Source organism: Pholcus phalangioides, unplaced genomic scaffold (assembly GCF_987345545.1).
Source record: "Pholcus phalangioides strain wild (caught in Gottingen) unplaced genomic scaffold, Ppha-v1.0 ptg000003l_1, whole genome shotgun sequence".
NCBI lineage: Eukaryota > Metazoa > Arthropoda > Arachnida > Araneae > Pholcidae > Pholcus > Pholcus phalangioides.
This window is the reverse complement of record NW_028301596.1, coordinates 23,899,774-23,924,532: the sequence shown is the minus strand read 5'-3', so window position 1 is coordinate 23,924,532 and position 24,759 is coordinate 23,899,774. Positions and strand designations below refer to the sequence as shown.

Here is a 24,759-nt window from a genome sequence, read left to right as displayed (position 1 = left end):
CCAGAACACGGTCCCCCAGGAGTTTTTCGAGTGGAATGAGGACAAAAAAGTGTTCTTCGAATGCAACGTTTGCAACAAGATAGTCTCAGATAAGCAGCATCTGGTGAGCCATAAGCTGGAACACTTGACAATGGTCAGTGAACGAAAACAAACAGTCACAGCAAATCATCCGCTCGATGCCAGAAACTCATTCAGATGTCACGTCTGCCAGTTCGTTTTCACCCAGAAGAGTCAGTTTCAGAGACATGTTGATGAGCAACACTCAGGGCCATTCCATGTCCACAAAGTCACCAACTTCAAGCAGCGACAAGGTCGTGTCTGCCAGTCTCTACAGGCTGCCTATGCTTGTGGAATATATAGTAGAGCTCGGATTACATGCACTAAAAAAGTGAAGAAATATGCTCTAAAAATATGCAAATATGCACTTAAAAATATGCAAATATGCACTTAAAAAGGCCAAGATATGCACTTAAAAACCCAAAATATGCACTAAAAAAATCTTGAAAAAGTTAATTACCAAAAATGAGAAAGTATGCCTTTAAAAAATCACCATGCAAAAAAAAAACAGATAGGCTTTTAAAATGAAATTTTTTTTATTTCTTAGTGCATATTCATTTGCAAAAAATATCCCCACATATGCATATACAGCATATGCAAAAAACTACATATTTTTTGTTTAGGTATTTTTAATTTCTAGTTTGCAGCTGCTCAGTAACGAAATAACAGTAACAAAAGAATTTTAAATTATTACACTACTGTGGCGCTACTTGTCTTGTACAATTTTTATATTTTTATTATATTTTTTAGGCCACTCACTAGCTAGGCATTATCTAGTGTGTTCTTGTATTGGAGTTCAGTCTGGCTCCAACTGTCGACCGAACATGTCCTAAAAGTCTCTCTCTCTTCTATTAAATAACTAAAAAAAGAAAGGAGTCATGACTGTATGTTTCCGAAATAACAACCAGACACATCCACCAGCACTAGCATTTCTATAGTACTGGTGACCCGCGTAAAGCAGATGTTTGACAGCCACGAACGCGCAGACGAAACTACTCTTTCTCGCTTCGTAATATGCGACTTGCTGCATTTTTTTTCCCTGTGTGTGGTGCGTTTGCTGACTGATTGAGGGGGCATCTCCTCAGTTCTCTTCCTGGATTGTGCTGAACATTTTTTTGGATATGCCGAACGCTATCGAAGAAACAGGTATGTCTTCTGAATTAGAACTTTCGCGTGTTTCTTTTCGCGCGCCTTCGATTTGGAAATCCGATGTCAATCTTTGGTTTCTTCAAATTGAATCGAACTTTAAAATTGCCGGAATTACTGATCCTAAAACGCAATTTCACTGTGTTGTGACAGCTCTCGATGTCGAAGTGTTATCATATGTTAGCGATTTGATCAGAGCTCCTGTTACAGACGATTCTTACAACCAGTTAAAAACACGCATTTGTCAACAGTTTTCACTGTCGGAAACTTCCCGCTTACGAGTTCTACTCCAAGAGCTCACTCTTGGGGATAAGCGACCTTCTCAGTTGTGGCATGAGATGCATACATTAGCTGGCAAGAAAATTTCAGATGAAGTGGTGCTTAAAACCCTTTGGTTACAACGTTTGCCTATCCATACACAGCAGATACTTTCTGTTAGTAAGGATACATTGCCGGATTTAGCAGAAATGGCAGATAAAATTACCGAAGTCACTGGGCACACACCGACTATTTCTGAGGTCAGCCGTAATGAAACCATCAGCTTGCAATCACTTCAAAGTCAAATTTCGACTTTGACCGTTGCTGTTGACCGCTTATCCCGCTATAGAGAGAAAAATTTTAACAAAAAGGGAAGAGTTCGTTCAAATTCTCGGTCTAGAGAGAGGTCTAGTAGTGATGGTACACCCAAACGTAAACCTTATTGTTGGTACCATTTCAAATTCGGTCGAAAAGCATCAAAATGCATTAAACCCTGTGATTGGTCGGAAAACTAACTGGCCCATCTGTTTTGGCGACAGCAGGTGATGGCCGGCGTTTAGTTCGCCTTTTTTGTTCATGATCGAAAATCCGGTACTGGTTTTTTAGTGGACACAGGCACTAGCATTTCGGTTTTCCCACGAGATACACAGGTACATAAAGCAGCAGATACAAACTTTTCGCTATACGCAGCTAATGATACTAAAATTTCTACGTATGGTTGCAAATCTTTATCAGTGGATTTAGGGTTACGCAGACTATTTAGATGGTCCTTCGTTATAGCTGATGTTAATCGCCCGATATTAGGTGCTGATTTCTTAGAACATTATGGTCTATTAGTTGACGTAAAAAAGTCTAGTTTAATTGACAGTTTGACTTCACTTTCAATCAAATGTAGCAATACCAGTTGCCCTACATTAGGCTTAAAGACCATTAGTGGAGATTCGCCCTACTTGAAAATTTTATCTAAATTTCCTAATCTAACGAATCCTTCTATGCTTGGAGCTACTTCTAAAAAACACTGCGTTACACATTGCATTACTACTAAAGGTTCTCCTGTCTTTACCAAAGCCCGCAGACTTTCTCCAGAGAAACTTGCTATTGCAAAGCGTGAAGTTCAAACGCTAATGGATCAGGGCATACTGAGACCTTCAAAAAGTCCATGGGCAAGCCCGATACACATTGTTCCTAAACGTAATGGAGAATACCGTTTATGTGGCGATTACAGAAAACTTAATTCTATAACGTGTCCAGACAGATATCCTATACCACATGTTCATGATTTCAGTTACGGTCTGCAGGGAAAAAACATTTTTTCTAAATTGGACTTGGTTAAGGCTTATCATCAGATACCTTTAGATCCCGAGTCTGTTGAAAAAACTGCCATTATTACCCCATTCGGACTTTATGAGTACTTATATATGTGTTTTGGATTGTCTAATGCGGCACAATCATTTCAACGGTTCATAGATATTGTCTTAAGAGACTAGAACTGTTATGCATATTTAGATGACGTACTAGTTGCATCAGCAACAGAAGAAGAACATCTTAAAGATCTTGAATTAGTTTTTGAACGTTTAAACAGTTTTGGTATAATTCTTAATCCTGATAAATGCATATTTGGGAAATCTGAGATAGAGTTCTTAGGATTTTTGGTTAACAGCAACGGCATTTCTCCTTTGCCAGAAAAAGTCGACATTCTTCGTAATTATCCGTAACCAAAAACGGTTGATGAACTTCGAAGATTTCTAGCAATTCTCAACTTTTACCACCGTTTCTTAAAAAACGCAGCATCTGACCAGGCTCCCTTACACGATTTGTGCAAAGGAAAGAAGAAAAAAGATAAATCTCTCATCGCCTGGTCGGGGGAAACTATTGCTGCTTTCGAAACGTGTAAACATGCTATTACCAATGCAACGCTTTTGGCTCATCCTAAACATGATGCTCATCTTTCGTTGACAGTCGACGCATCAGATTTCGCTCTCGGAGCTGTTTTACAACAAACTTCCGATGGTGTCGTCGTACCACTCTCATTTTTTTCTCGAAAGTTAACGACAACTGAAAAGAACTATAGTACTTATGATCGCGAGTTGCTTGCGGTTTATAGTTCTATTAAACATTTCAGACACATGTTAGAAGGCAGACCATTTACGATCTACAGTGATCATAGGCCTCTAACTTATGTTTTTCACAAAGTTAATGATAACAGCTCTCCCAGACAACGACGTCATTTAGAGTATATATCACAATTTTCTACGGACATTCGTTACATTCAGGGTGAGCGAAATGTTGTAGCGGATGCTTTTTCCAGATTATCCGAAATTAATTTACCTGACTCGATTGATTACGCAGCTATTGCTACTTCACAGAGTACAGACGCTGAATTAACAGCCCTTCGACAACCAGGTGGGGTGCTCGATATAAAACCTATCAAATTCGGTCCTCAGGGTACAGAACTTTTTTGTGATTTATCCACTGGAATTATCCGTCCCTACGTACCAGAAAAACACTGATATCACGTGTTTACGGTCCTTCATAACCTCGCCCATCCAGGCGTTAAATCAACTGTAGACCTTATTCGTCAACGATTTGTGTGGAGTTCAATACGCAAGGATGTCACACGATGGACCAGGGCGTGCATCGAGTGCCAACGCTCAAAAGTGCACCGCCACACTCGATCTTCCATCGGTGCATACCCTTTGCCCCAATGCAGATTCTCACACATTAACATCGACATTGTTGGTCCTCTTCCTCCTTCTCGGGGTTTCACCTACTGCCTTACCTGTGTGGATCGATACACCAGGTGGGTAGAGGCTTTCCCGATGGAAAACCAAAAAGCAGAAACTGTCGCAGAGACATTCTACTCTGGCTGGATTAGCAGATTCAGAGTTCCGGAATCGGTTACCACCGATCAAGGGAGACAATTCGAAAGTGATTTGTTTCGCGCATTCGTTCGTTTTCTTGGAACTCAGAAAACACTCATGACAGCGTATCATCCGTCCTCTAATGGCATCGTTGAAAGGTTCCACCGGCAGCTCAAAGGTGCCATACGCTGCCATGCCACGGAACGTTAGACTGAAGTGTTACCTACTATACTTCTGTCCATCCGAGCCAGCATCAAACCGGACATCAACACTTCTGCTGCTGAGATGGTTTACGGATCACCATTGCGCCTACCTGGTGAATTCTTCCGCAGTTCCGACCCTCAGCCAACACAGCCGGAATTTCTACGTGCTCTACGAGATCACATAAACACTTTACGTCCGATCCAAACTTCAAGGCATGGGACTCACAACGTTTTCGTTCATAAAGAACTTGCTGTTTCTTCCCATGTGTTCGTGCGGCTGGACACTGTACGAAAGCCCCTTCAACAACCATATTTGGGGCCATATGAAGTGATTGAACGATCTCCAAAAGTATATACAGTGAACATGAAAGGCAAACTAACGAAAATCTCAATAGACAGATTGAAACCAGCATTTTTGCTTGATTGCATTTTTAATGAGCAATCACCGTTCACTGAACCGAAACAGCCTTATGTAACTCGATCAGGGCGTACGGTTCGTATAAGAATTCCTTGATATTATTCTTATTTGCATATTTTTTTCAAATGAATAACATTATTTTTGTTTTTTGCAACATTTTTTGAAAATTGGTATTATGTTTTGCAAAAAAATTTTCATTTTTCAATGTTCTTATATGTATATTATATATGTCTATTATCTATTCTTGTAATCGTTTTTGCATATACATACATTTACAAATTTTTGATCATTTGTAATTTATTTTTTTTTGCTCGACTATTAATTTGTGCATAAGGTATTTTCGTATTGCGTATTTTTTGAATTTTTCGAACAAAATCTTTTTTTTTGCACATGTCAATTCCATATTAGTTGCTGTAACTATATTGTCATATCGTCGTAACTATACTGTCATATCGTTGTAACTATATTATCATATTTTGTACATTGTGCCATATGCCGTCCTTCAGACTCGTGGGGGAGTACTGTGGCGCTGCTTGTCCTGTACAATTTTTATATTTCTATTATATTTTTTAGGCCACTCACTAGCTAGGCATTATCTAGTGTGTTCTTGTATTGGAGTTCAGTCTGGCTCCAACTGTCGACCGAACATGTCCTAAAAGTCTCTCTCTCTTCTATTAAATAACTAAAAAAAGAAAGGAGTCATGACTGTATGTTTCCGAAATAACAACCAGACACATCCACCAGCACTAGCATCACCATACTACTAATAATTAGACTATTTCTAAAAAAATTGAACGCTTTTGACGTATCTCTGTCTCTAGAAATAACCTTAAAAATAGAACACTTGATGTTTGAAAAATAAGAAGATTTCTATTAATTCACCAAATTCCACCTATGGCAGAAAAACCTATGCTGTAAAATGCAGCAAACCTTCCCGTTAACAGACACCCCTCAAATGCGGCCACCCTTCTTTTACGGCCAAGTAATATTTTCCCCTTTGTATAATAGAAGTTCGTATTTCAAACCCCTGATGAACGGTCACCCCTCTTTTACGAACAAATTTTTTTGTCCTGTCAGTGACCCCAAAAGAGAAATTTTTGCCGCATTATTAACAATATTTATTTGAGAAATTATAAAAAAAACTGATTACGCTTAAATAAACCTTCAAAAATATGCACTTATTCTGAAAATTCTTTGATTTTATGCATTTATATGCATTAATGTTAAAAGAGGCCAAAATATGCAAATGCATTTACATATAATCTGGGCTCTAATTATTAGTGTGCAGTGATGGTAACTTCTGGGAAATTTCCCATGTTTGTGGGAAAAATTTACCAAAATTTGTCGAAGTGGGAAATTCCTTAGCATTTGTGGAAAATTTTGAGAGTTCATCAAACAAAAGAATTTTTGTGAAAAAAATAAAGAAATTAATGCAGTGCAATACTTTTCTATTGTAAGATACTCGATTACGTATTTTCCCTGCTAAATGACAGCACATTTTTCGGAATGGTGTGGGAAAAATTTAGTCACAAAAGGGAAATTGTGTTGAGGGAAATTTTGCTGGAAGATGTTGCCATTACTGTTGGTGTGTATTGTCTGGTATGTTCCATAAAGGCATGTAACTCTAGTTCAAGCTTTAAAACAATATTAGGTTATGCGTTTTCCGCACGATAAAATGCACAGGAGAGATCGGAAATCGTGTTTTTCTTCAAGATAATTCGGCAACATGATTATTTTTCGGAAGATAGCCGTTATCGCAGCAGATTTCGTTGATCAACCTTTTTGCGTGGGAAGTAAGAATCCGCCGGCAGCCATCGTAAACAACCACTGAAGAAATGGAAGGCGATCATCGCTCATCCGAGAAGTACTTTCATTTGCTTATAGTTCCGGTTATCTGCTAAATTTAACTGTCGTGCAGTCAAATCTCTTATTTTTTCGTCAAAAAAAGGAGGGGAAATGAATTTTAACCAACATATCAAGCCTTTGACTGGAGGGGGTGACTGGGTGATATGGAAAAGGAAAATACGCGGTTTGCTTGATTATCATGAAGGTGTGATTGATGGAAAGCTGAGGAAGCCAAAGCCTCTTAGTTAAAATGCAAATGGATTAGAAATTAGGAAGCACAAAGAACTTTGTGACTCATTCTGGACAGCAAATAGCTATGCCAAGTCAATGATTGCAAGCACGGTCACACACAGTGTGTATCAAAAAATCATGGACAGTGATTCAGCCTATGAAACATGGGAGGCTTTGAAAAAGCAGTTTGAGGCGACTGCAAAGGATCAGTTATTCAAGATATGCTCCGAATTTTTTGCATTTGGTTGGGTTCCAGGAGAAGATGTTTCCACACACATAGCAAAGCTAAGGAGTCTCTGGAATGAACTGAATAAGGGCCTTGTGAAACCAGATTGCCGAACCTGATGCTAGTCTGCAAGTTTTTGCACATTTTGCCAAGTAAATTCGAAACCTTCAAATCAAGTTAGATGTTATTGGTTAAGAATGACAAGAAGTCATTCGAAGAGCTGTCAGTGCAATTGTGCATTTTCGAGAGAAATTTCACCAAGGCAGAGGATAGCAGCAAAAGTGTACAGGAGGCATTAATAGCAGCAAGAGCAGAAAGTCAGAAACATGATGGTAAAAACAAGCTGAAACCTTGGAAAAGAGGAATATGCAATTACTGCAAACGCAAAGGACACTGAGTAAAGGAATGCAGGCTGTGGATCGTTGATGGAAGACCACTGAAGAATAAAGCCAGTGAGATACAGGTGAATAAAGCAAGTGATACACCAGTGCATAAAGCTGCAGCAAATATGGTGTGCGTTGATGTCTGTCTCTGAAGAAATCCATGTAGCGGATAGTTCAACATCATATTGGATCGACAATGGGACAACGAGGCATGTCACGAACTGTTCCAGGTATTTTGTTGACTGAGAAATTTGATAGTCCTTATGGCATCAAAGCTGCTGGAAGTGAAACTTTAGTCACAATAGGGAAAGGCACCATCAGAGTCAAAGCAACTGTTGGCGGAAAGAGCCAAGAGATTCTTTTGAAAAATGTTTGGTATGTTCTAAAAATTGGTAAAAATTTATTTTCTGTTCTCACAGCACAAGATAGGAATAAAAACAGTGAATTTGTGTCAAATCCCACAGAATGCTAGTCAACAATCAAGTAGTACTCTATGGATCATGTAGTCTGAATGGTAATTTATTCAAGGCAGCTATATTGAACCGATTTTGCCCAGAAAAGAGATAGCAGTGCATACTGCAGTAGATAGCTTCTTCTTACAATTATACCACGAGAGATTGGGCACAACCTAAGACAAATGCCACATCAAAAAGACACTAGAGGAGTTAGGCATCACAGTGAGCCTCAACAAAGAACTGTTTGAGCCATGTGTTTATGGCAAAGCACACCGTTTATCATTTGGAATCAGAAAGAAAACTTTTGAGCCAGGCGAACTCATTCCTGCTGATGTTTGTGGCCCGTTCAAAGAATCTTTCCAAAAGAAATGGTATCTGGTGATGTTTAAAGACAGCTTCACAAAGTTTCGACATGGCTACCTACTGAAAGAAAAGTCAGAAGTCGAAGATGTGTTGGAACATATGCTTGCGCATGGCAATACAGCAAGACATTCAGTAAAAGAATTCCTCAGCGATAATGGCAGTGAGTTTGACACTGAAGATGTGAGTGCAATCCTGAAATTGAGAGGAATTGTCCAAAGACTGACAGCTCCATATACACCTCAGCAGGCAGTGAATGGAGGCAGTGAACGTAAAATGTGCATCATCCTTGAAATGGCCAGAACATTCAAATATTCAAATCCTGAGGCTGACTTCCCTGCAGCTATCTGGGCTGAGTTAATAGGTTCTGCCATATATTTATTGAACAGAACAGGCAAGTCATTAGTGGAAGACCATATATGTCAAAAGTCCATATGAACTTTGGCTTAATAAGAAACCCAGATTTCAACACCTACGAGTCATAGGGTCAACATTCTATGCCCATATTCCAAGCCAGAAGAGGAGAAAAATAGGTAAGAAAGCCATCAAAGGCTACCTGGTGGGATATGATGGAGATGAACGTTACAGGATCTGGGTCAAGGAAGATCATCATGAAATTCTGTCAAAAGATGTCTTTCAAGAAAGGCCAAGCAATTGCTATGTTTGAGTCTGCACACTCTTCCTGTGAAGACTCAAACATAGCCTCTAAGGCTTAAAACAATCTCCACGTTGTTGGAATAGGTGCTTTGGATAGTTTTTAGAAGAACTCTGTTTTCAACCAAGTAAAAAAGATCCATGCTTATACATTCGTGAGAAGAAAGGTATAAAATTATTAATAGCATTATACGTAGATGACTGCTTAATTGCTACATCTGATCAACAGAACTCTGAAACGTTCATCAAGGAACTAGAAGCAAAATTCAAGGCCTCCATTGGTGAAATTTCATGTTTTCTAGGACTTGAACGCCATGGTGACAAGCCAATAACAGGTAAGTCAGAAAGGATATGCTAGAAAAATACTTCAGCGTTTTTGTTTTGAGGAATGCAAACCTGTGTTGCACCTTTATTCAGAAGTGCAAAGGACTGAAGATACCAGATCTATCTTTCCATACAAACAAGCTGTAGGTACTCTGATGGATCTAATGGCAAGAACTAGATCCGATTTAGCCTACAGTGTAGATTATTTGTCTTGATCACTGGAAAATCCATCTGCAGAAGGTATATGTGAGAGTAAAAAGAGTGTTTTGCTACGTCGCTGGCACAGTTCAATATGGAATCACTTATCGTGCAACTGAAACAAAAGGCATGCTTTAGGATTATAGTGATTCAGATTTTGGTGGATGTATAAAATTTGGTCAGTCAACATCTGGATATGTGATGATATATGCTGGAGGAGCTATCTCTTGGCGAAGCCATAGACAAGCTATTGTTGCGCCATATCAACAACTGAAGCTGAAGTTGTTGTAGCATCAGAAGCAGCCAAGGAAGTCATTTGGCTCCAAAGACTTTTCAGAGATATTGTAACTTAAAGAACATTCCTATCCTTCAAGTGGACAACAGGACAGCAATAAAGTTATCACATAATCCTGAATACCATCGGCGTACTAAAGATATTGAACTGAAACACTTCTTTATCCGTGAGAAAGTGCTCCAAGGAAAAATTAATGTCAGACAAGTGTCAACAGAAGAACAGGTGGCAGATATCATGACTAAACCGCTAATGAAGTCAAGACCATTGACTTTATGTTGTCAAATGGGACTTTGAAGATACAAATCAAACAGTTAACAGAGGAGAGTGTTAAAGTAAATGATGTTAAATCTTTTGCATTTGTCAAGTCCTCTGCAGATGGCGCCACATTGTTCTTCCTAACGTTTGTCCTATTTCACAGTATTAGTGTATGTGTATTGTCTGGTATGTTCAATAAAGGCATGTAACTCCAGTTTAAGCTTAAAAACAATATTAAAGATGAGCAGGAATATGATGAAAATATGATGAAGTTCATGTATCGATGTAAAGAGTTGGGCGTGAAGCTAAATAGAGATGAATTTGAGAAAGTACAATGAGATCACTTTTATGGGTCACAAGATCTCTGCTAAATGAATTTGCTCTTATCCTGCAAAAATTGAAGCTGTGGTAGAAATGAAACAACCATCTAATGTAAATGAATTACGACGATTTCTAGGAATATACAGAATAAAGTTCATACCTAGTTATATGCAGAGCCACTGAGAAATCTCTTGAAACAATACATTCGATGAAACTGGGGTAAAGCCCAAGTGATGCTGTCAACAAATTGAAGAAGCTGATGACACAAACAAGGAAACACGTACTCTGCAACTTTTTGACTCACAAAAAATCTATACATATTGAATGTGATGCTAGACAGTATGGTCTAGGTGCTGTACTGATATAAGAATCTGCGGTCATTGCTTATGCAAGTCGTTCATTAAGTTCTGCAGAATAGAAAGAAAGAAGAGCACAAATTGAAAAGAAATATTAGCTTTTCATGCAGTCTGGACGAATTCCATCATCATGTATATGGAAGGGAAGTGACTGTATTTTCTGATCATAAACCTTTAGAGGCAATCAAAAAGAAGCCACTGCACAAAGCTCCTAAAAGATTGCAAACTATGTTATTGAAGACTCAGAAGTATAACTGTAATGGGGGTTTTTCACTCTCAAAAAAAAAAATATATATATGAACAAAGTCTCTTCATTTTGGTCACAAGAGTAAGAGAGGTGTTATCACACTCTCTTTTATGTGAAATGAAGTTTGAGTTGAAAGAACAGCAGCATTTATGTGGTGGTTTAAAAAAAAAAAAATCACAGTACCATTTAAGTTGAGACAGATTCCAAAAAAAAACTTAACACTTAAGTCCTTTGTTTTGACTTTGCCATTAATGGGTTTTAACGAGATAGACTGATAATCCCATAGATTCCAACAGACCGTGATTTTCAGAAGTCTGAGTACAGCACTAACAATGAATGAGATGATGTAGTAGAGGGTAATCCTGTACGAGTAAAAGTTCCCTTTAAATTCAACTTATTTGGCCGATGATCAGTAAAGTGGCTATACAATATGCTGTCCCCGCGACCACAACAACCCTTTGTGACAGTGAGTAATTCTTCTAATCAATATGCACTAGAACACTTATAACTCCAAAGATAAAATCACACACAAAGAAATAAATTGTCGACACACACAGATTTGTTTTAAGAAAAAATTCTCTCTTTTCTTTTTTTTAATTTACTTTGATCATTCTTAAATTTCTCTCATAACCACACAGTAATATTCGAAAGTTTTGGACCTTAACATTCTCGGTGCTATATAGACATTGAATAAAAAAAAAAAAAAACAGAACACCAAACAAAGTTTCAATGGTACTTTTCATGATCAATTATATTCACAAAGCTTGAGATTTTCAAGTTATTAAACCATTAATGCTGTACCCAACATGTCTTAACTTATCAAGGAAATAAAAATATCTTTGGGTGCCTAAGACTATATATATTTCAACCCTATAATTTGATGACCACCACAAAAAAAAAATGGAAGAAAAGAAATTCTACTCACTGGAATAGATAGTCTCCTACGCAGATCACATCTTTGAAGAATGGGTCCCTAGAGCTGTTCACAAGTTTGCCTAGCACAGTCATTTTATTCATCCTTGATGATGGTACTCTTCTGGGTGGCTGGACGACCACTCGCTGCAGTAGGAACATGGACCAATACCTCTTTGGAATAGGCCTCCATGACGACTGCTGGACTCTTTCATCTGCCAGTCTAACTTCCACGGTGATGGTGATAGCTGGAAGTCCCTCGGTAATAACCACAATGATACTCTTATGGGTGGCTGGAGTAAGTATAGCTTGGCTCGGGGTTTGTCTCTTTGCAGAGTTTCGTTTGACTAATTCATGAGTTTCCTGGACGACTTGGCATCAACTAGCTTTCGTGAATTAAGTCATCTTTGGGCCGGGGATGTGATTTGCGTCCATGAGTTTCGAGGGGAGGGGGGTCTTCACGAGGGACCGCACTTTCTTGTGCGACTGAATTCGTTGAACTGCCCGCCTCCAAAAAGTTCCAGGTGTATATATCAAATCCAGCGATAGGCGGGGCTTGTGAAAGTGCACCCTCTGATTCGTTGCACAAACTACATCTGATCTAAACTTTCTTCCAATCAAATCACAAGGGGCTAACCAAAAGTAAAACATTGAATCCAAAAGAAAAACATTTCTCTCTCTTGGTACGGGGTCTTGTCTGGAATAACGAAAGGGCCAGCCTAATGACAACAATTAATTTTCAATATAAGATTCCCACATTAAATGTATAAATATTCATCGAAATAAAAAACATTTACATCATCGTGTGGGAAAAAAATTAGCTTTTCAACGATATGCGACAAATAATACTTTCATTCATGATTAGTGGCATGGGTAATTTTTCGAGCCACAAGATAAAGAGAAATTTTAAAAAATTCAATTAACACAAATGTTCACATCAAGACAATTAAATCACACATATACAACACTAGTTGTGAAACGTCCAAGTATATGATCATTTTCAAATCAACATTTCTGTTACCTATGACTGAAAATGTTACGACAGTACAAAGGAAGAAAATTTGTTTTCTCAATTAATTTTCTGACAAATTAATTAGTTAATGTGAAATATAATCATCTCAGAATGGCCATGTCCCTTCAAGCTCAAATTCTGATGAAAAGTTTCATGTTTTAGACATGAAATTGCAGTATTTTATATACAACGAAAAGAGAGTGAGAAGATTTTTTTTTTTAAATTATTCCTTCTGCATCACACACACAAAAAAAATGTCTCTCTTTAAAAATGTCTGTATTCGAACTTTCTTATCAGTAAAAATGGCGTTATTTGTTCTTCCTGACCGTCACCCGGGAGCGTCGTTTCATTTCCTGCACAAATAGGACCTCAAAATTTTCTAAAAACTCTGCTTTTCTTCATCAAAAACTTATTCAAACAACTCAATTTCATACACTGGATCCAAATTTTCCAAGGATTATTTTTGTGAAGTGGAAAAAATTCAAAATAACAGGATCATATCTCAATTTCCAATTTTCCGCAAAAGACACAGTGTGAACAACAAAAAGTGTGTGTCCACTGTACACAAGTGATAAAATAAAGACAGAAGCAAAATAATTATTCACAAGTTAAACACAATAATATCTAAATTTGATAATTAAACTCATTAGACATGACTATTCTGGGTCTTTTTTGTCAAAGGGGGGAAAAGTGTCCCACGACTTTTCCTACCGGGACATAACTACGAGCTGATCTACAAACCTGGAAAGCAAATTCCTATTCCAGATACATTGTCGAGAGCTCCAATGGAAAGTCTGACTGAAGAAAATGAAGTTAAGGCCCGTTTACACGAGGCAAGTGCTTTAGTTGGCAACTTAATTTTAACTTACAGATTCTTCTTGAAACTGTCCACACGATAAGTGGTAAGTAGGCGCTCATTGGATAATTTTTACGGAGGTGAGCGCAGTTAGCGCATGCGTGCTTCAGTCTACTCAAATCCATGGAGAGAGACAGATGCAACGTGCGGGAGTATAATAGTAATAATTTTTTATTTATCTGGCATTCAGAGAGGTGCTTTTTAAAGCTCATAGCTTTCGTAACGATGGATGAAGATGATCAGGTAGAACTTAAGAATACTGTGATCAGAGCCACATTATATGATATATTTTTTTAAAAATATACATATATTCACTTAAATAAATTTATTCAATAAAAAAGGAGAAACTTTTTTCTCACTTGCGCGAGAGCAACACACTGAGCAAGAAGTAGGTCACGCAAGGAAAACAGTTCGCTTGTCCCCTTTTTTTGCCTCTGCCACCCACGCATCAGGAGGTGCACGTAAGGGGGCGAGACATCACGCCACAGGGAAAAAAAGAATGCACAACATATTATAAACTTATGTAAGTCATCGAGAAGATTATGTATGCATCAAATATAAGATTTCTCTATTTCTCCTCTAAGTTCTAAATATCGGTTGTACGATATTTTAATCGAAGTTGAAGAGGAGATAAATTATGAATTATGTAAGCCGAAAATACGGGAGAAGATTTTTGGCATTCGTAGGAAATTCTAAGGGTTAAAAATTAAATAATAAAAATTCATTAAACAAAAATTATTTCCAAATTTTCGAAATTATTATTTTTTAATTTAATCTATAGAGATGACATCTTTATGTTAAATATTTGATCATGTATTTTTACAACTGATGGCAGCAAATTCGTTCTGGACAAAAGAAATATTTGAAAGCCCCCTCCAGTTTTTAATATATAAATCCTCCCCACCTGATATATATTTTTGAATCTTCAATTTTTTTCAACTCCTGACATCACGTCGACAGAATATTCCATAGCTTTTTCCAACATAGAATAATTTTTAGCTTGTTTGTTAAGGTAATTTTCATATCAATAGTTCAACAAACATTCATGGTGAAGATATTTTTCAACAAACTTGAAGCTTGTGCCCTCTGGCCACCACCTCACCATCCAATATTTCCGCGGAATTCTAGCGAAACTTCAGGAGACGACGGAGTATGAACAGGTTCGCACTTGAGATCGAAATAAACCCCTCCGTGAGAGAGCAAAAAGACCCCTCCAAGAGCGGCAGGTCATGCCCACCGGCGCATACGCATACGTCTACTTAACCGGAAAAAATAGAACCATTCTTATCTCACTTACCAACTAAATCACTTGCGCACTTGCCAACTAAAGCCGTGTAAACGACCCTTATCGTCTGCATACATTGTATCATACTTGGCAACTAAAAATTAAGTTACCAACTAAAGCACTTGCCTCGTGTAAACGGGCCTTTAAAGACATTGTATGTACAATTAAGGGATCATTCAAGTATTATGTCAGCATCGAGGGGGGAAGGGGTTTCGGATTTGATGACAAGGGGAGGGGGGATTTGAAGGTTGCTTATGTCATCAACCACCCCTTTTTTGAAGATATGAAGTATTCTAAGCTGCTGACGAAATTTTGCTGACAGGGGAGGGGGGTCAGTGTTTTGCTGACAAGGGGGGGGGGGGTCAAAAATGGCTGAAAATCTGCTTACGTAATATTTGAATAGCCCCTAAAGCATTACCTATAAAAAGGAGATGTTTAGAAGAGATTATACGGCAATCTGAAGAGGATGAAGAAATGATATCCTTGAAAAACACTATTCAAAATGGATGGCAATTGAAAAAAAGATGGCATTGTTCCTATTTTAAGACCATATTAATGAATACAAAGATGAACTCGGAATCACTAATGGTGTGGTGGTGCGAGGAGAAAGAATTATGATACCGAAGGTGTTGAGACAAGACCTGAAGGAGAAAATTCTTAAAGGTCATCAAGGAATCAATGCTTGCTTAAGGAAAGCACGAGAACTAGTTTTCTGGCCTGCAATATCATTGGAACCAACAATATGTTGGCAACATGTCTATCGTTTAGCAACTCAAGTCGCAATTCACTCTCACTGGAATGACGTCAGAGATAAAGTTCCATTGTGTTGTGACGCCATCATGTGTGTTGTCAGAAGAATTTTTTTATAGTCTTTTATTTCTGGGGCATTTATAAATTTAATATATTTTATACAAGATATTGTCACTACTTCCATCCTTGCACCCATAAGCTTTGCAGTCCAGAAAACTGAGAAGCGCAGGTTTTAAAGTTTCTCTGTTGTATTATTTATTCGTCATGAATGATATCTTCAACAAAGCAATTTTTTTTCTCTTCAGGCTACTGGCTCACGCATATCAACAATTCTTCAAGCATTTTCAACTCTTGTGTGCTCTATTGTGATTGGGTTATGGTACAGCTGGAAGCTGGGTCTTCTAGTCTTGGCATTCACACCATTAGTTTTGTTAGCCACATATTTTGAAAGTAGAGTCATACGAGGCCATATGTTAGGGGAAAAGTCTGCTACAGAAACAGCATCGAAGGTATCAATCGTTAATTATTGATTTTTTTATAGATTAAATAAAACATGAAAGAATCTTGATTAATGCTTTGTGACCTTTTCCGTCTCTGCCATGCCAAAAGTTCGACTTATTTATTTTAGGTAGCAATTGAAGCAATTGAAAGCATTAGAACTGTAGCATCTTTGCATCAAGAAAACACATTTTACATCCAGTTTAGGACAGCATTACTTGATCCATTAAAGTAAGTTAGTTATAACAATTTCCACTGACTTGTGAAATCTTTGTATCATGTTGGTTTTCCAGTAGTTCTGAGTTTACATTGTAATGTCTAATTTATGCCATCTTCTACTAGTCATATTGGACTACTTGTATTCTCCTCTCGTATAATACCATATTTGAAAATTAATCTTGGAATTCAACTTACTTTCATCTGATTTGAGACCCTGGAGTGTTTGGCCTAAACTGAACCTATACTGATTCTATGTTGTCGATTCAGTTGATCATTGTTTAATTGTACAGTGAAACTTCAGTTAATGAGCAATTTGCATAACGAGCAAAAATTTTGCTATTTTTTAATTTACTTTCACATTACCATAACTGAGCTGACTGTTTTTTGCTTTCACTCACACACGTGTTATGGAATTGTGGGTAATATTATCCCCTAAAATCTCTGGTAAGCGTGCCTCACTCGGAAAATTAAGACGTGTGAGTGTGAATATTTATGACAAAACTAGATGTAACATAGCATAGATGTGTATGTGCACCTCAAGTTTTTTTTTAATTCTGCTTGGAAAAAAACTGCATTAATTGCATTATTGAACAAGATTTTAAGGGGGCTAGCTCATGAACAAGAGCCACTACTCGTGGAAGAGATTTTGTGCTTGGGGAAGATCATGGACTGGAAGTGCATGAAGATGGCATTCAAGAACAAGTGGTGAAAAATTTCTAGAAGTTGATGTTAGATGAAGTTATGGATCTCTTTTGCACGCACCAGCAAGAGTTCATGGATGGTATCTTATCTGAGGAAGAGAGAAGTAAGGGGGAGTCCCTTATATAAAATGAGATTAGAGATATGTGTAGAATGTGGGAATCTGTGTGAAACTGCAGAAAAGAACCACATAAATAAAGCTGTAGCAATGTGCAATCTCAGCAACGAACATCGCAATTTACAGTTTCCCAGAAATCCTAAAAAGGAGGCAAAATCAAGTGTCATTGGATAAGGTTCTTTTTGAAAGTCATGTGAAACGAATGAGTTTGCAAACAACAGTGAGTCTGTTAATCATTCTAAACGATAGCTATTTTCTCTCTCTCTCTCGTTCAGAGTAAGTTAGTTTGTATTATTGTATTGTACATTTATTTATGGTGCAATTTATATTACGTATATTTTATTGCATTATGTATAATTATTAATGTGTTTAATTATTGATTGAATGCCGTTTTTGTTAGTTATTTTTATGTGAATGAATAATTGTGGAACAAATTATCTGAGTTTCTATTATTTCCCACAGGGAAGTTTGATTCGCATAACGACCTATTCGGATAACGAGCACATTGGTGGAATGAATTAAGCTTGTTAACTGAAGTTCCACTGTAGTCAATTCAGTATTACTGAAATAATATTATACATTAATGACTTTTTTGTTTTTAGTTCCCTGTTGCTTTGTTTCTATCACTTTGTCAGAGGTTTGTTATAGTGGAATCAACTGTATGTCATGTGGCATATAGTGATTGCTTCCCATCACAAAGGCTTAAGTTGAATCTTCCAGATTGTAGAGTGGTTTTCCAACTCCAAGTGAGAATGTGTGCCAATTTCTGGTTCTAAATAAACGTTCGCAACAAGCAGGCACAACCAGAGTTTCTACTATTGCTAATGTTTATCAACACTGTACAAAATGCTGATGAAATCTTTCATTTTGAGAAAAAAGATCTTTCCCATTAAATAATAAATGTTAATTCAGTTAATTCGCAAAATTTTTGATTTCAGGGCTCTGAGAGGGGGTGGTGGCATAAGGAAACGCTGAGTAAACAGAGCTGGACTTAGGAGGTTGTGAAAGGTGCAGTTGCACCGGCCACAAAATTTCAGGGGCTGCAAATTTTTTCAAAAGGAACCCTTTCCTTTTCTCAGCAGATGTTTTGGGAATTTTTGATTAAAATTTAAATTTTTTCCCATTAAAATATTATTGATTTTGGAAAGAGGCTTTCAGTTCAAGGCCCTATAATATCATTTTTAGTGTTATTAGGTATGGCATTAGTTTATTTCAAAGAGGAAAAAAGAGTATGCATGTGGGGTCGCTTTCTTTACCACTGACAAAAGTCGGGCCTTTCTTTCTGCCATTAAAGAATAACAGGGCTATATTAACCAAGAAAAAAGCATGCTTAGAGCATCAAAAGAAAAGGGACATCACAAAAGAAATTTAGTAATTTTTCCCTTTGAAACCCCCCCCCCCCCCCTCTTATTTGAGTTATCATCTGGTCTGGAGGTGGAAGACAGATATATAATAAGTAAATTCTAAATTTTGACAATTTTTACTGCTGAACTTCCAAAAAAAAAGTAAGACGTTTCTCTCTGATTTTTTTTTTTCTCAATCTAATTATTCACCTAGTACAGTACCAACATTAGAGATATTTTGTTTCATAAATAGAGAGTTCATGCGTAAAAACATATAAGAGCACAAAGATCCGAAAATTTAGGATGTAGGCTACATTGCTTGCAGCCACTGCAGTTCATATTCTGATAAGACAATGGGTTTGCCTACTATTAAATAAATTACATCTGAGGTTTAGGCTGATTGCAGCTAGTGTTGTTAATATTTGAGAACCTATATATACCAGGGCATCTTTTTGAATTTGCATATTCAAATATTGAGATTGCAATCTTGGATTTCATGTATGGCAAGAAACTCTTGGTTTTAAACAAGTAATAAAGAATTGAAGAGCTCATATACAGTGAGTCCCACTTATAGCATTTTCCAAAAACTAGTCATGAAAATGCTTTTATGAAAATGCTTTAAACAGAAAATTTTGATAAGTGTTGGTAAAAGTTAGAATTATGAAAATAAATCATGCTAAGAGAGAGAGTTTTCTAACTAGAAACGCAAGTGGAATGTACTATAGTAATTTTAAATTAATCTACATTTTTAAATACAGTTCTAATGTTTTTCTTTGTTTTTATGAATTTCAGTACTTGATTCTTTTACTTCTATTAATTTACGTTAATTAAACAAAAACAGCAATAGAAGATTCGAAAAATGATCAAAGTTATCAAATTGAAACATATATTTGATAAAGATGATGAAACGCTTTAAAAGTATGTCAGAAATGTAAGTCTGTTCAATATGATTTGAGCCACGATGAAGTGTAAGCAGGTAGACCACACTAATTATTATTAATCATTTATAAATTTTGTCAAATTAATTAAAATGTGATTCACTCTCTATATATCGTGTTTGATTGTTTGAGCTTATACTGAAAACTCCACTGGAAAAGGTTTTGGCATGCAGGCGAACTTATTCTTAGGCTCCTAGTGGTTTTTATACTGGAGAGAATAACTTCACATCATCAGCGAATTGCGATAGAGGGACAGGTGAGACAGCCTGAGTGATATCGTAACCTACTGGCTTAGCTTGCTCCATACCAAAACTATGCAAGATTTTCTCAGTATACAGTCCTTGAGATATGAAAATGTCCCCATTTTCTTTCTTTTAAACTTAGATACCAAAGAATGAGTCTAGTGGACCATCAGTTATTTTGAAGTCTTGCTTCAGATCAGCGATCAGCTTGTCTATCTCTGACTTGCTTGATTCAGCTACCAGTCTGTCATCAATATAGAGAGCGATGATAAGTACAGTAAAACCCCTCTTTTACGGATACTTGTGGGACAAGAAAATTTAGACCTTAAAAGAGAGGTGTGACTGCATCAGAGAAGATTCCCGTTGAAACTAAGTAACAGTATTACCAGGGTTGGCAAGGTTTTGAACAGTACGGTAAAAATCACAGTAAATACCGTGGTTTTTACCGTACTGTCCAAAACTGTCCTAAACTGTCCAAAACCTCCTATTTATAACTATGAGTGAAAAACTGCAATTTGAAGAAGAGGTAACTTCTATAATCAAATAATAAACTTTATATTATATAAATTATATTATAATATTAAAATTACATTAAATATAAAATTTTGAAATTCAAAACAGTATGTGCAAAGGGTTATATCAGGTTATCAAACAATTGAAAACTGAACTGTCTTGAGGTTAAATATTAAATTTATGGAAACATGAAAGATACAAGAATGGGATAGAAATTTGTCACATGAAAATTAGAAAAAAGCAATAGATATGACTACAGAATGAAATTAAACTTACATAATAATCGAACACTAATAATCAAGCGCAGTTGCGCCTTTTAAAATTTGATAACACATAACTAATTTAGCTGCCTTATCTGTGCCAAGATGATTCCTAAGATAACAAAATTTGAAAATATTCTTTCAATTGATGCATAACTTGGGGGGGGGGGGGAACACGAAAATAAAAAACTGTGTTAAAGACAGTCTTTTGATAAGTCTTCTTCCAGTGTTTTTCTTATTGCTGTCCCCCATGTGATAGAATTGTAAATATAGCTTGAATTTATTCGGTGAAATATTAGCTCCTAGCCTCATAAGAGCAACAATTTAAATTTAACAAAAATTTTGAGTCTTGGAAGTCTTTTATCATCATGTAGGCGTAATCAGTGTTTTTGAAATTGTGTTCTGTTAGTCATGTGTAGGTGCTACATAGTGGCCTCATTTTCTTTGGATATTTTTCTTTATTAATAATTAGTTTTTGAAAATTGAGAATGTAAAATATAAAGTTCACTTGAAAATTTAAAAATAAAAAGTTTGAAAAGTCAAAATAGAACAATTTGCATTAAATAAACACTACACCATTGATATTTATTCACATCATTATATTTGTATCCAATAAAAAATAATATTTATGTTTAGTTTCACAATAATGCAATGATTATAACTGTGACTATGCGTATTCAGTACCTTCAATATAATGCATTTTCTAAAGGAAAGTGTTCTGGCAGATTCGGCAGGGTTTTGGACAAGCACTGTTCTAAATACAGTACCTGCTTCATAATCATACATGAAAAATAAGATGTGAAGTAGAAATAACATTTACGAGAAACTAAAAAATTGAAAACCGTGTTTATTTAAACATTTATATGAGTGATATTAATTTACTATCAGATTTCCAACTTAAAACCATAAATTTGGTGAAACAATTAACCAAATGACACGTTTTTGAAATATTTTTGATTCAGTTAGTTTTATTTTTTGCTAGTATTTTTTTTTAATGTTAGTATCATGGGGGAAGAAAAAAACCAAAGGTTTACACATAACATTTTGAAACTTGGAGGTTTTCTACAGTTTCAGACAATTTTGGACAGTTTCAGACAGTTTTGGACAGTTTTCCCCCCATATCCTATCCAAAACCCCAACCCTGGTATTAACAGTAACTGAAATGGTTCTTTGTTTGCAAATGAATGAAATTCTGACAATATATGATGTGTTTAAAGTCATGAAAGTACATAATTATTGCACAGATACACAATTAAAATTACGAAAGAAATATTGCACAAAGTCTATGTACTGAATTTTTCATCTTTTGGAAAAATGTATCAATCAATGTTTGGTGTGCTTTGCTGAGTATTCCAACTCCTTCAAACATTGGCTGCATGCGGCCCACTGGCCAGCTGTTTGCCATCCCTGTTATATATGGTTGGCTGAATATCCATAGATAATATTTAGCGTTTTTTTACTCCATTCTTCTCACTCTTCATCATTGAGACTGCACAATTTCTTAAACACAATTTTTTGACACACATGAAAAAGTATCTTCCTCCATAGAATGATGCTATATTTTGACTTGATTGATTGACTTATGGGTGGGTGGTTTCATAGGACCTGGCACTGCGACCAGAGGTCTATTGTACTATCCCCAAAAAAAGAAGTCTTTAATAGAGACCTGTAGCTGAAGCAAAGTTCAGCAAAGATCTAATAGGAATGTCTTGAAGCTCCCATGGTTCAATCAAATGATGACCCAAGTGTTCAAACCTGTGTGCAGAGTACATTCGACATTCACAAAGAAAGTGAGTAGCTGTCTCTTCCTTATATGTATAAACAACCTCTACAGGTTGAGTCACTACTAACTCCTATGACATTAAGATGCCTTTTAAGAGTGCAGTGGCCAGTAAGTAGACCAAACAGCTCTACGAATACCATTTTTGCTAAGCTTCATCAGCTTCTTCTGCCTAAAACTAGGGCAGTCACAATTTATCTCTTTTGCCTGTCACTGACCATCAGTGTTCAGCCAATCTTGGTACTGTTCTCTCCTGAATAAGTTGAAAACAGTATTTCTGATCAATTCCCATGAAATGCCCAAAGCTGGCTCAGGACCAATGAATGGAATCCTAGAACCCCTTCTAGCCAGCTTGTCAGCCAATTCATTACCTGAATGACCCAGTACCCAGCAAAGCTTGACTGTTGTTGTTGGATAAATTACAGAGTGCAGGATAACACTCCCAGACAACATGAGAGGTGATTTCAGACTTCTGAAGAGCCATTAGCACAGCCTGACTATCAGAACATATAGAAATGCATCTTCTACTAATACTTCTACCTATGCACATTTTACAACACATGAGAATTGCAAAGATTTCAGCCTGAAAAATAGTGGTGTAGCCACCTAAAGGATATGATAACTGTATCATCTCCAGGACAGCATACTCCAGCTCCAGTACTGTTTCCAAGCTTAGAGCCATCAGTATACCAAATAAGATTGCTATCACTGTGAGTAGGAGCAATGCCCCAGTCTTCCTTAGAAGGGAATTGAACCATATAAGGCTTGATAAATGCAAATTTGGAAAGCATTCCATCACTTGGCATGTTGAGATATGGATGTTGTGTAACATTTACATCAAGACCACCCCATGATAAGTACTGTGAGTTCTCTTTCCACTGACCCAAATTCTTGAATCTTTTCATACAAATGATTGCTTCAGCCTCTATATGCATGTGTAGGGGATATATCCTGAGTAAAAGTTTGAGTGCTTCAGTAGGAGTGGTTTCATGTACAGCCATAGATGGTCATGCAAACTATTCTTTGTAGTTTAGCCAAGTATGACTTAACTGTATTGTACCTTGTTCTGGACCATCAGACAACAGAACCATAAGTAATAGTAGGAGATATGACCATTGAGTAGATCCAGTGGATGACTCTAGGATTTAATCCCCATGTCCTTCCAATAGCATTTCTGCAGGCCCAAAAAGCTCTCTTAGCTTTGTTCAGACAAAACTCTAGGTGCTTCTTCCAGGTCAGTTTCTAATCTAGGTACACACCTAGAAATTTAACCTCACTGGCATATTCAAGAGTTTGACCAAAGAACTTGATGTTCTTCATAAACGAAGGTCTTTTTTTCTGGTAAAAACGACCATGGTAGTCTTTTGTGGGTTAACAAAGTCCTCCACTGTCACACCACTTTTCAACCTTCCTACGAGCATCAGACATAATACTAGATACAGTATCAATGTACTTGCCCCTAGTGACAATTACAACATCAGCATAACCAATGCAAGCCATTCCAGATTTAGCCATTTTCTCAAGAAGTGAGTCCACAACTAGACGCCACAAGATAGGAGAGAGTACACGTCCCTGCGGGCATCCAGCTTGTGCATGAATTGTCATGTTATCTCCACATAGATACATTTATGCACCTGAAGGATAACAAATTATTATTTATCCAATTATATATATACATTTATATATATATAATAATTGTCTTATTAACACTTCTTCTCTCAAGAGCTCAAAGAATAGTGTCAATAGGAACCTTATCAAAGGCTCCTTCAATATCAAAAAATATACAGCCAATGCTACTTCTTTAACATTCATATATTTCTCTCTAATATATGAGACAAATTATATAAAGCATTATCCGTGGATTTGGCTGGTTGATAGGCATATTGAGAAGTAGACAGCAGCACTGTCATTAAAACAACCTCTCTAATATATCTATCAATGAGTTTCTCCGACTTCAGTAAAAAAGATGTGAGACTGATTGGTCTAAAAGATTTAGCCTCATAGTAATTATCTTTACCAATTTTTGGTATAAAAATTACTTTAGTGTTTCTCCAGGCAGTTGGCACATGCCCAAAAGCAATAGATGCTCTGTACATTCTGCAGAGAATTGGAGTAAGAATTTGTTTACCCTCCTTAAGGAGGGCTGGAACAATTCCATCCATACCAGGAGGTTTATATGGTTTGACGGAGTTTATAACCCATATAATTTTGTCATACGTGACCACCTTCCTGGCTAGATCC

The 24,759-nt window shown here is 36.8% G+C and overlaps 1 protein-coding gene across 3 annotated transcripts in view; it reads left to right on the top strand.

Moving 5' to 3' along the window:
- The window catches only part of LOC149088330 (ATP-dependent translocase ABCB1-like), a 532,351-nt gene that overhangs the window by 410,787 nt on the left and 96,805 nt on the right, over window positions 1–24,759 (top strand). For all 3 annotated transcript variants that reach the window (XM_089247148.1, XM_089247163.1, XM_089247155.1), the window contains exons 21-22: window positions 16,214–16,417; window positions 16,537–16,637. In XM_089247148.1, the coding sequence (XP_089103274.1) occupies window positions 16,214–16,417; window positions 16,537–16,637 (305 nt within the window). The remainder of the gene's footprint in view (window positions 1–16,213; window positions 16,418–16,536; window positions 16,638–24,759) is intronic.